Source organism: Nerophis lumbriciformis, linkage group LG10 (assembly GCF_033978685.3).
Source record: "Nerophis lumbriciformis linkage group LG10, RoL_Nlum_v2.1, whole genome shotgun sequence".
NCBI classification, from domain to species: domain Eukaryota; kingdom Metazoa; phylum Chordata; class Actinopteri; order Syngnathiformes; family Syngnathidae; genus Nerophis; species Nerophis lumbriciformis.
In genome coordinates, this window is record NC_084557.2 from 50,249,523 (window position 1) to 50,262,919 (window position 13,397).

General features: G+C 40.7%; 1 protein-coding gene across 3 annotated transcripts in view; it reads left to right on the top strand.

The window, feature by feature from the left end:
• dennd4a (DENN/MADD domain containing 4A) overlaps window positions 1-13,397 on the top strand; it is a 94,523-nt gene that overhangs the window by 40,811 nt on the left and 40,315 nt on the right. For all 3 annotated transcript variants that reach the window (XM_061969467.2, XM_072913992.1, XM_072913993.1), the window contains 5 exons: window positions 776-909; window positions 1,593-1,725; window positions 9,756-9,962; window positions 10,068-10,196; window positions 10,287-10,431. In XM_061969467.2, the coding sequence (XP_061825451.2) occupies window positions 776-909; window positions 1,593-1,725; window positions 9,756-9,962; window positions 10,068-10,196; window positions 10,287-10,431 (748 nt within the window). The remainder of the gene's footprint in view (window positions 1-775; window positions 910-1,592; window positions 1,726-9,755; window positions 9,963-10,067; window positions 10,197-10,286; window positions 10,432-13,397) is intronic.

Consider the following 13,397-nt stretch of genomic DNA (forward strand, 5'->3'; position numbering starts at 1 on the left):
AGACTCTCACAACATGAGAAACCAAATTCTCTGGTCTGATGAGACAACGTTTGAAGTCTTTCAGGCATCATGTTTGGAGAAAACCAGGCCCACGCTCATCAGCAGGCCAATACCATCCCTATAGTGAAGCATAGTGGTGGCAGCATCATGCTGCGGGGATGTTTTTCAGCGGCAGGAACCGGGAGACTAGTCAGGCTAGAGGGAAAGATGAATGCAGCAACGTACAGAGACATCCAAGATAAAAACGAACACTTTCCATCCAACCTGATGGTGATTAAAAGGAACTCCAAAAAGGAATGGGCAAAACTGCCAAAATATAGGTGTGCCAAGCTTGTGGTCCATCAATCCATTTTCTACCGCTTATTCCCTTTGGGGTCGCGGGGGGCGCTGGAGCCTATCTCAGCTACAATCGGGCGGAAGGCGGGGTACACCCTGGACAAGTCGCCATTAAAAAAATACTTAATAACTGCCAAAGGTGCATCAGCAAAGTATTGAGCAAAGGCTGTGAATAATTTATGTACATGGGATTTTTTTTGGTGATTTTATTTTATTTTTAATAGTTTTGCAATAAATAAATAAACTTTTCACATTGTCATTATGAGGTATTGTCTGTAGAATTTTGAGGACAAAAATTCCTTTTTTGGAAGCACTGTGAATATTATCCGGATGCACTGTATGCCAAGATTCAAGAGCACATCATCAGTTACATATTTGTGCCCACTGGCAACACAAATGTTGGGTTTGAGCATATCGTATAACTTATTTTATCTGTCAGGTGGAAAGTGAAAAGCCAGAAGACGCCAGACTGATAGAACTGGACGAATCCCATCGCAGCGAGCACACAGTGTACATCAACCCTCCAGAGCTGCCTCCCCTGCCAGAGGGAGAGGAGCATCCTCTGTGCTACAGGTAATATTATATACTATATGTAGGGATGATGTTCAAAACCGGTTCTCCCGGTTGTTTGATAAGAAAAAAAACGATTCCATGGAATCGAATCCCTTTTCGAGAACCGGGTCCCGTTATCAAGGCCACTATACTAAAGAAAAAGAGTTGGTTCTTTATTCGAATCCCTGGAAACAAATCCCGTCCCACAGGAAATGCCCTGTGGCACGTCCCAGGAAACGACATAGCTCAGTCATAAACTTCCAGGGAGCAAGGAAGCGAGGAAACTCCTCACCAGTCCATCATATCAAAATTGTACACAACCTTGTGGTCATGGTGCCGCTATTAATATAGTTAGTCCGCATTAGCGCTTATTATAACAATATCACTAATACTTGGTTAATATTCAAATTAGGACATGTAAAAGGAGTGTTGTTGGCGGTTTTTGAATGGTTATTTGTTGGATTTCATGGGCAAAACAGAGGACCTCCCTTTGGCTCCGCTGTAAACAGATTTTTAATTTAAAAAGAATCCATTCGTAGTCATGTCTTTTTTATAATGATTGTAATCGATAGGCAAAATTAGGAAAACATTGCAGTTCCCCTTTAAGCTTTTTGACTGATAATACTGGAGTATTCTACTTTGTACTGTTTATATGTTTGATGTTAAATGTCATGGTGTTTATGGCATGCAATGTATTTTTTCAGCTACTCTGGCTTTCCTGTGATAAACATTGAGCTTCTAGAACCACTTGAAGGACCAAATCCTCCATCATCGGGCAATACTTTACGCCACAGCAACCCAGCCAGTCCAGTAGCCATCTTTAGACGCTCCAAACAGGTCAGATCAATTACTTTCTACAGGAATATTCTAACAAACATGAACATTTACAATTCCTGATGCATTTTTTTGCACTAAGGGCCTGATCTACATAGATCCCAAATAACAAGTGCTAAAAAAGCGTGCAAATTGTGTGTACTATTCGTGGGTGTGTTGTGTGGGATCTATGAAAACTGCAAGTACAATTGTTGATAATGAGAGCAAAGATGGTAAATGAGGGTTTTGTGTGTCTTACACATACTTGCCAACCCTCCCGGATTTTCCGGGAGACTCCCGAAATTCAGCGCCTCTCCCGAAAACCTCCCGGGACAAATTTTCTCCCGAAAAACTCCCGAAATTCAGGCGGACCTGAGTGACGTGTTGACAACACACAACAACAGTGTCTACCGTAAAGCAGTTCGTCTGCCGTAAACAGCAATGTTGTGACACTTTTAAACAGGACAATACTGCCATCTACTGTACATGCATATGTGACCCACCCATAATGTGTCACATTTTTGTGTTGATTTATTTATTTTATTTTGTGGTTTTAATTCGTTTTTGGAGCTGTCATTACACATTTATCAGTATTCACATTGGTCAGTAGGGGGCAGTAGGGCGTTTCTTCCCAATTGAATGCTATCACCTGCAGACCGGAAGTGGCTTGTCATTCTGATAAGCGCGACCAGTCTGTGAACAATTGAAACGTCCTGTGTGCTTTTTCCTCCTGTATAACAGGTTAGTTTTGGTGAATCAACTCACTGAATAATATCCATGTGATCTTTATAAGTTTAAGTACACATTCTGATGGTGGAGCCTAACTCTAAAGTGTTTGTGAGTTGTAGTTTGTAAATGAACACTGAAATTCAAGTATTTATTTTATTTATATATATATATATATATATACCATGGTATTTACCGTGATGACGGACTGGCAGTGTGTCGCGCCTCGCCAAGGAGCAGCGAGAATACCAAGAAGCGCATATGCCAAATTTTCAAAGAGAACGGCCTACGGATCACGATTGAAGCCAACAAGCAAACCGTCAACTTCCTCGACGTCACTTTCAACTTGAGAAATAACAGCTACCAACCATTCACGAAATCCAACACAACACTCCAATACGTGCACCATGACAGCAACCACCCACCCACCACCACGAAAAGAATACCTACCGGAATTAATAAAAGGCTATCGATGCTGTCATCTAGCAAAGCTGAATTTGACCAAGCAACCCCCCCCGTACCAAAAAGCCCTTGATGAAAGCGGATACAATTTCACCCTCACCTATGAACCCACGCCAGGAAACCAACCAAAAAAGAACAGAAAACGAAACAACATCATCTGGTACAACCCCCCATACAGCAAAAACGTCTCAACTAACATTGGCCACAAATTCCTCACTCTGATTGACAAACACTTTCCCAAAGACAACACCCTAAGAAAAGTATTCAACAAGAACAACATTAAATTGAGCTACAGCTGTATGAACAATATACGACAAATTATCTCAAACCACAACAAAACAATTGCAAATGAGCCGTCGGCCCCCGGACAGAGCGACTCCAAAACCAACAAAGGCTGCAACTGCCGCAAGAAACCTGATTGCCCTCTCAACGGGGGGTGCTTACAAACATCAGTTGTTTACCAATCTAAGGTAACACGCAAGGACATTAACACATCCGACACATATGTAGGATTAACCGAGGGAGAGTTTAAAACCAGATGGAACAATCACAAGGCTTCTTTCAGGAACCAAAACCTGCGGAATACCACAGAACTCAGCAAACACATTTGGGACCTCAAAGACAATAATGTTGAATATTCAATAACATGGCAAATTCTTGCATCCAGCACACCTTACAATAGTGGTAATAAAAGATGCAACCTATGCTTGAAAGAGAAACTGTTTATTATTTACCGTCCAGACCTGTCATCCCTCAACAAGCGTAGCGAAATTGTATCAGCATGCCGCCACAGACGGAAACACCTCCTAGGTAACACATGAGCCAATCACCACGCCCCTACGCCAGCCTGTACCCACCCACTCTGTGCCCTATATAAACCATGGTATGTAATGCTTCCATTAAAATCTCCTGATGATTGAGGGAACCCCCTCATGAAACAGGCCTGTAGAGATGAAATAGTCTTGTGATTTTTTTCCCCCACACACATATATATATATATATATATATATATATATATATATATATATATATATATATATATATATAGCTAGAATTCACTGAAAGTCAAGTATTTCTTATATATATATATATCTATATTAACCACGCCCCCCGCCCCACGCCCCCCCACCCCACCCCCCACCTCCCGAAATCGGAGGTCTCAAGGTTGGCAAGTATGGTCTTACATCAGCTGTCACCATGGAGACACTCATTTCCCTCCACATTCATTTCATCATGCTCTCCAACCTGTGCTGTTTTGCCATGTTGTTGAACCTGCAGCACACATCTGTATTCTGTACAACTCTTTCCGCAATATAGAATCGCAATCTAGACAACATAACCTCTTTTTAGCACGCTGTAGGTGTGCTCTGAAAGACTGTACAGCCAATGTTTTTGTCACAACATTGGAAATAACTGCAATGGTGCACTGGAATGATCCAGTGGCAAGAAAATGCATGTTGCTAGAAAAAAAAAAAGTCATATTTATTTTTGATTGTTACATTCGCACCCACCTGCACAAATGTACTTCAAAATGTAACAATCAAAATAAATATGACTTTTTTTTTGTTTACTAGGGCATGCATATATAATATGCATTAGTTTGACCATTTAAAATCAACGATAATAAAAAGGAGATGTTTGGAAATAGCATGAAAATGCCCTAAAATCTTGGAAAAACGCGATTCATAGCGTTACTTTTTGGTGTAACCATCATGAGCGTTCTGTTCAGGTATATTTCTTTTATATTTTGATAAATCATCATATTTATGTATTACTAAATTTAAATAGGTATTGATCAATCTTTAAGCTGTGAGTATTTGATTTCAGTTTGCTTTTGACATCTTATTAGGGACCGCAATGTCCCTTTGGGACAGAGGACCCTATTGTAATTGTTAAGGTTTTATTATTATTATTCCGCCGCCTCTTTGAGCTGTAATTTGACCCCCTTAACATGCTTCAAAACTCACCATATTTGACACACACATCAGAACTGGCGAAAATTGCCATTTAATAAAAAAAACAAACCCCAAAACTCAAAATTGCGCTCTAGCGCCCCCTAAGAAAAAACACCGACAAAACTGCTTGTAACTTCCGGTACAAATGTCGTAGAGACATGAAACAAAAACCTCTATGTCGGTCTGCCTTAGACCTAGATTTCATAAATTGACATCTTTTAGCAAAAATCAACAGGAAGTTGGCAATTCCCCCTTCAAAACAAAAATGTTGTAAAAACTGTCACTTTTGCCTCTTTGAGCTGTAATTTGACCCCCTTAACATGCATCGAAACTCACCAAACTGGACACACACATCAGGACTGGCAAAATTGTGATCTAATAAAAAACCCAACCCCAAAACTCAAAATTGCGCTCTAGCGCCCCCTAGGAAGAAAACACAACTGCTCCTAGGAAGAAAACTCAGACAAAACTGCCTGTAACTTCCAGTAGGAATGTCTTAGAGACATGAAACAAAAACCTCTGTGTAGGTCTCACTTAGACCTACATTTCATTTATTGACAACCCCCAGCAAAAATCAACAGGAAGTTTGCAATTCCCCCTTCAAAACAAAAGTGTTGTAAAAACCGGTCACCTTTTTTCAAACATTATCTCCTCTGAGCGCGTTTGTCGTGTCGGCTTCAAACTAGCACAGGAGAGAGATTGTACCCTTCTGATTAAAAGTTGACCAAAGAGTTTTAATTACTGCTCTGGTTTGGATTTGATGTGCCGTCAAAGTCGGTCCCGTCCATCGCTGCTTGCAGCTTTAATTTAGAATTGTAGTTGAATCTTTTACAACCGTGTGTTGCGCTCATGATGGCGTAACCAAACTGGATTATTTTGAATATTTATTCCCTTTTTTACATTTAGTATATTTAAATATACTGTGTTTTATGCTTTTTTTCTTTTTGGAACATGTACTATACATATAATACAATAAAGTCCCATATAAAATTATATTTCTAGCAATACTTTAATTTTGCCTTTGAAAGTAACACTCCAATGTCCATTAGTGGAGCTGTACACATGTACAAAATATATTAATGTTATATCTCCTGTATATGAAAAAAGAGTGCCATTAAAAAAACACCAGCAGACATTGTTTTGGTGTTCATTTGTTTCCAAATTCAAAGTTGGAATTACTAGACAGATGACATGTCTACTATTTTTTTCAGAAGTATGTAGATTGTCGACACGATCACAGAAGAGTCTCTTCTCCTTCTGACCAAATGGCAAAAACCATGTGTGTGTCGTAACTAGGCCATTTTGCACGCACATTATATATGTGCTAAATATAGACTCAAAACAGCGCCCGCAGAACAGTTTCAGTCGTCATAAATCACATAGCGTGTGCTAAATTATTATATTTGCATTGCATCTCCTTCTACTATTGTGGCCTTGTACAAACCCCGTTTCCATATGAGTTGGGAAATTGTGTTAGATGTAAATATAAACGGAATACAATGATTTGCAAATCCTTTTCAACCCATATTCAGTTGAATATGCTACAAAGACAACATATTTGATGTTCAAACTGATAAACATTTTTTTTTTATCTTAGAATTTGATGCCAGCAACACGTGACAAAGAAGTTGGGAAAGGTGGCAATAAATACTGATAAAGTTGAGGAATGCTCATCAAACACTTATTTGGAACATCCCACAGGTGAACAGGCAAATTGGGAACAGATGGGTGCCATGATTGCAAATCCTTTTCAACCCATATTCAATTGAATGCACTACAAAGACAAGATATTTGATGTTCAAACTCATAAACTTTAATTTTTTTTTTGCAAATAATAATTAACTTAGAATTCCATGGCTGCAACACATGCCAAAGTAGTTGGGAAAGGGCATGTTCACCAATGTGTTACATGGCCTTTTCTTTTAACAACACTCAATAAACAATTGGGAACTGAGGAAACTAATTGTTGAAGCTTTGAAAGTGGAATTCTTTCCCATTCTTGTTTTATGTAGAGCTTCAGTCGTTCAACAGTCCGGGGGTCTCCGCTGTCGTATTTTAGGCTTCATAATGCGCCACACATTTTCGATGGGAGACAGGTCTGGACTGCAGGCGGGCCAGGAAAGTACCCGCACTCTTTTTTTTTTACGAAGCCACGCTGTTGTAACACGTGCTGAATGTGGCTTGGCATTGTCTTGCTGAAATAAGCAGGGGCGTCCATGAAAAAGACGGCGCTTAGATGGCAGCATATGTTGTTCCAAAACCTGTATGTACCTTTCAGCATTAATGGTGCCTTCACAGATGTATAAGTTACCCATGCCTTGGGCACTAATGCACCCCCATACCATCACACGTGCTGGCTTTTGAACTTTGCGTCGATAACAGTCTGGATGGTTCGCTTCCCCTTTGGTCCGGATGACACGATGTCGAATATTTCCAAAAACAATTTGAAATGTGGACTCGTCAGACCACAGAACACTTTTCCACTTTGCATGAGTCTAGGGCTGCAGCTAACGATTATTTTTCTATCGATTAATCTATAGATTATTTTTTCGATTAATCGGTTAATCTATAGATTATTTTTTCGATTAATCTATAGATTATTTTTCCTTTTACCGATTTTTTTTTAAATTTAAAATGAAGAGGAAAAAATAAATGTAGGCCAGTTTTTTCAAAAGGCATGGCTTTTATTTACAAAAAAAAAAGTATGGCCACTCAGTCAACATTGACAACAACATGACAAAATATTCTGTAACAATGTAAACATTTAAAACTTTTAACATTTAACAAAATTAAAAGTAGCTTATTTGCTTTTTAATGTGCAAATATAAAAGTAAACATCCAGTGCAAATCTTAATATTCTGGAATAGTATAAGCATTTCAAAAGTAAAAGTATTGCTTATTTTGCTTTAAAATGTGCAAAAATAAAGATAAACATCCAATACAAAAAAGTGCAAAACGGAAATATTCTGTAACAAGTGTAAACATTTCAACAAAAGTAAAAGTATTGCTTATTTGCTAAAATGTGCAAAAATAAAGCTAAACATCCAATACAAAAAAGTGTACAGTGTAAACATTTCAACAAAAGTAAAAGTATTGCTTATTTTGCTTAATAACACAACAATGATAGTATGATTAAAGTGAAAGTTAATTGTTGGTTTGTACATAGTATATGTAACTGTTAATGTTGTAAAAGGTATTTGCACAACTAATTAACGTTAGCGTTTGTGACACGTCTTGTGCCGTGGGGTTCTTTCAGGACCGACAGACTGAACGCCAGACGGCTTTGCCAGGTTTACAATCTTTTAATTTTACACAAAGTCTTTTCTCTTCCAACTGCGCGGATCGCGCACCTGGGCACGATTGCGGCGTCGCTCCCGGCGCGCCCCGCCTCGCCGCTCGCTCGCCGCCGCCGCCTCTCCACAGCGTTAAAGAGGAGCGCGTCTTTGTAAACACTGAACAGGCACGCCAAACGCGCTTCTCAGAGCGAAACGGTGCTTTAGTTTATGAATTTACAACGCAGATACAAATGACACATTCATGTTTTTGTGTAATAATGACAACGTATACGCACGCGGACGATTGACTTGTTGATGGTGATGGCAAGAACGCTGTCGGGGGTTTTCTTTTCAAATGTTCGTTCATAGCCGTTGTGCTGCTATGATAGGCCATTTCCGCTCGACACAGTGTGCATACAACATTATTAGGCCGTTTATTGAAATACTCCCACACTTTTGACGACTTTTGGCATGCTTTTTTCCCCTCGCTCGCATCGTCTGCTTTGCGCTCCGCCATGACAGTAAAGTAGTGTGACGTAAATATGCGACGCGCCGACGCACAAAAACGGCATCGACGTATTTACGTAACCGATGACGTCGACTATGTCGACGCGTCGTTTCAGCCTTACATGAGTCCATCTTAGATGATCTCGGGCCCAGAGAAGCCGGCGGCGTTTCTGGATGTTGTTGATAAATTGCTTTCGCTTTGCATAGTAGAGCTTTAACTTGCACTTACAGATGTAGCGACCAACTGTATTTAGTGACAGTGGTTTTCTGAAGTGTTCCTGAGCCCATGTGGTGATATCCTTTAGAGATTGATGTCGGTTTTTGATACAGTGCCGTCTGAGGGATGGAAGGTCACGGTCATTCAATGTTGGTTTCCGGCCATGCCGCTTACGTGGAGTGATTTCTCCAGATTCTCTGAACCTTTTGATGATATTATGGACCGTAGATGTTGAAATCCCTAAATTTCTTGCAATTGCACTTTGAGAAACGTTGTTCTTAAACTGTTTGACTATTTTCTCTCGCAGTTGTGGACAAAGGGGTGTACCTCGCCCCATCCTTTCTTGTGAAAGATTTTTTGGGAAGCTGTTTTTATACCTAATCATGGCACCCACCTGTTCCCAATTAGCCTGCACACCTGTGGGATGTTCCAAATAAGTGTTTGATGAGCATTCCTCAACTTTATCAGTATTTATTGCCACCTTTCCCAACTTCTTTGTCACGTGTTGCTGGCATCAGATTCTAAAGTTAATGATTGTTTGCAAAAAAAAATTTTTTTTATCAGTTTGAACATCAAATATGTTGTCTTTGTAGCATATTCAACTGAATATGGGTTGAAAATGCAATGATTCTGTTTATATTTACATCTAACACAATTTCCCAACTCATATGGAAACGGGGTTTGTATTATTGAACACATATTCTGCATATTCCCGAAGACAGACACGCTAAATCGATGACGCTCTCTATCTGGCTAATGTAAGAGATGCAACTCTCTGCGCACGAGCTTAATAGATCAGCTTTGCGGGCGCCATCAAGTTTGCATGTATTTTAGTACACGCAAACCTTTTAGTAGATCAGGCCCAAAATGTATGATTTGAGCTCAGTATGTGACATTTATTTTCCATATCAGGAGATGAAATCTGCTCAAAAGATGGCACAAACCTATTCATCCATGCCTCAGATGTGGTCCAAATGTCTGCTACGCCACTGCTACGGCCTGTGGTTCATCTGCCTGCCTGGTTTTGTGGATACATGTCCCTCTAAAGTGCGGGCACTACGCATGGCTTACGATGTGCTAAGAAAGATGCAGGATAAGAAGCTGCAGGCTCCAGATGAGGTAGCTAACACCCACACATCTCTCTGCAAAAGAGTGGTGTCAAATGTGTTTTAGACGGTGGTGTTAAGTTATTATGCTATTAAAAATTGTGTTTTTTTGCCCAAGGTTTGTTATCGTGTGCTGCTGCAACTATGTGGTCAGTACAGCCAGCCAGTCCTGGCAGTTAAGGTGCTGTTCGAGATGAAAAAGGCTGGAATTCAGCCCAATGCCATCACCTATGGCTACTATAACAAGGTGTGCTCTTGTTTGAACAATGCATTTAATAGCTCAATGAATTATATCTGCTGTAAGCAAGCGCTCATCTTGATATTATTTTTACCAAAGGCTGTGTTGGAGAGCACATGGCCTTCCACCACCAGAGGAGGTTTCTTTTTGTGGGGGAAGCTGAGAAATGTGGTCTTGGGTGTCGGCCAATTCAAGCAAGCAGGGAAGAAACAGACGACACCGCACAGAGAAACCCAGCTGTCAGGTAGGATATGCAAGTTTGCTTTTCTAATCAGCTTTTCAAGAAGTGGCAGACCTGTTCAATCATCAGAGTAGATATGCAAAAGTTATTAACATCTACAGGACTGTCTCAGAAAATTAGAATATTGTGATAAAGTTCTTTATTTCTCTTCTGTTTTCCATCAGTTTGAGCCGGTGTCCTTTTCTTTTTTAAGTGACACAGTTAGTCATATGAAGCCCTCTGGTTCTCCTGCAGATGCCCTCCCACCTCGCCTGTTTAAGGAGGTACTTGCTACTATTGGATCAAGTGTCCTTAACATTATCAATAGCAGCCTCTCTTCTGGAATAGTTCCAGTAGAGTTTAAACATGCAGTGGTACGACCTCTACTTAAAAAACCAAGCCTCGACCCCTCTCTCCTCTCTAACCTCAGACCTATCTCTAATTTTCCATACATTTCCAAAATATTAGAGAAGGTTGTCTACAGTCAGTTGTTGCCCTTCTTAGAGGATAATGCTATCACTGAGCTGTTCCAGTCCGGTTTTAAAGCCCTCCACAGCACAGAGTCAACTCTTCTAAAAGTTTTTAACGATATCCTCCTGTCCACTGATTCTGATAAATATGTTGTCCTGGTGCTTTTAGATCTGTCTGCTGCGTTCCACACCGTCGACCACGCCACCTTAATCACTCGTCTTGAGAACTGTGTGGGCATTAAGGGCGCCGCCCTCAACTGGTTCCGGTCGTACCTAACCGACAGGAGTTTTTGTGTAAAAGTAGACAGTTTTATGTCTTCCACAGCTCCTTTACCGCATGGGGTCCCCCAGGGCTCAATCCTTGCCCCAATTTTATTTGCGCTTTACCTTCTCCCCCTTGGTTCTATTTTTAGGAAGTACAGTATTGCATTTCATTTTTACGCCGATGATTGCCAGATTTATTTTCCCATGGCACAAAATAACACGGTTCAACGTCTTACTGACTGCCTGCACGACATCAAAGTCTGGCTTTCAGCTAACTTCCTGAGCCTAAATGAAGATAAAACAGAAGTTATGTTGTTCGGTCCAAGTCGCTCTCCCTCCCCCAACGTTGACCTCGGCACTCTGACCCCGTATCTCAGCGACTGTGTCACAAACCTGGGGGTAAAGTTCCACTCAGATTTTAAATTCGAAAAACAAATCAGCAGCGTCGTACAAAAAAGCTTTTATCAATTACGCCAAATAGCGAAAGTGAAACCGCTTCTATCAAGACATGATCTTGAGAAATTAATCCACGCCTTTATCTTGACTCGTCTTGATTACTGTAATGCCCTGTATGTAGGCATTAGCCAGGCCTCCCTCGCCCGCCTGCAGCTCGTGCAGAACTCTGCTGCTCGTCTGCTAACACAGACCCGCAGACGTGAGCACATCACCCCTATTTTAGCGTCCCTTCACTGGCTCCCTGTGCGTTATCGAATACATTTTAAACTCCTTTTATTTGTTTTTAAATGTCTAAACAACCTCGCGCCAACCTATCTCTCAGACCTCCTTCAGCCTTACTGCCCCACCCGATCCTTAAGATCAGCCGATCAGCTGCTACTGACGGTCCCTGACACAAGGCTGAAGCTTAGAGGTGACAGAGCTTTCGCCGTTGCTGCTCCCAAGCTCTGGAACGACCTACCCCTGAGTGTTAGACAAGCCTCCTCTCTTCCTGTTTTTAAATCTCTCTTAAAAACATACTTTTATTCCATGGCTTTTAACACTGAGTGATATCCATCCTGCAATGGCGCCCCATAATACATCTGCTGTGAACCTGTTTTTATGTTTTTATGTTTTTATGTTTTTATTTATTCTATTTTATTTATTTATTTATTATCGTGTTCTGTTTGTGTTGTGTTGTGTTTGCTCGGTACTCGTTTTATCTTTTAACCTGTCCATTGTACAGCACTTTGGCTACCCCTGTGGTAAATTTTAAATGTGCTTTATAAATAAAGTTGATTTGATTTGATTTGATTTTCTGTAATGCAACTTAAAAAAACAAAAATGTCATACATTCTGGATTCATTGCACATCAACTGAAATATTGAAAGCCTTTTATTATTTTAATATTGCTGATTATGGCTTAAGAAAACTCAAAAATCCCATCTAAAAAAATTAGAATATTTCCTCAGACCAAGTAAAAAACAAAGATTTAGAACCGCAAAACAAAATCAAACATTTGAAAATGTCAATTAATGCACTCAGTACTTTGTTGGGAATCCTTTAGCACAGATGACTGCATCAATGCATCAATGCGGCGTGGCATGGAGGCAATCAGCCTGTGGCATTGCTGAGGTGTTATGGATGCCCAGGATGCTTCCATAGCGGCCTTTAGCTCATCTGCATTATTGGGTCTGGTGTCTTTCAGCTTCTTCTTCACAATACCCCACAAATTCTCTATGGGGTTCAGGTCAGGGGAGTTGGCAGGCCAATCGAGGACAGTAATGCCATGGTCAGTACACCAGTTACTGGTGGTTTTGGCACTGTGGGCAGGTGCCAGATCATGCGGAAAATGAAATCCTCATCTCCATAGTCTTTTCAACAGATGGAAGCATGTAGTGCTCTAAAATCTCTTGGTACGACTCTGGACTTGATGAAACACATTGAACCAACACCAGCAGCTGACATGGCTCCCCAAACCATTGCTGACTGTGGGAACTTCACACTGGATTTCAAGCAACTTGGATTTTGCTCCTCTCCAGCCTTCCTCCAGACTCTAGCGCCTTGACTTCCAAATGAAATACAAAACTTGCTTTTGTCTGAAAACAGGACTCAGGACCACTCTGCAACTGTCCAGTGCTTCTTTTCCATAGCGCAAGTCAGACGCTTCAAGAGATTTTAGAGCACTACATGCTTCCATCTGTTGAAAAGCTCTATGGAGATGATGATTTCATTTTCCAGCATGATCTGGCACCTGCCCACAGTGCCAAAACCACCAGTAACTGGTGTACTGACCATGGCATTACTGTCCTCGATTGGACT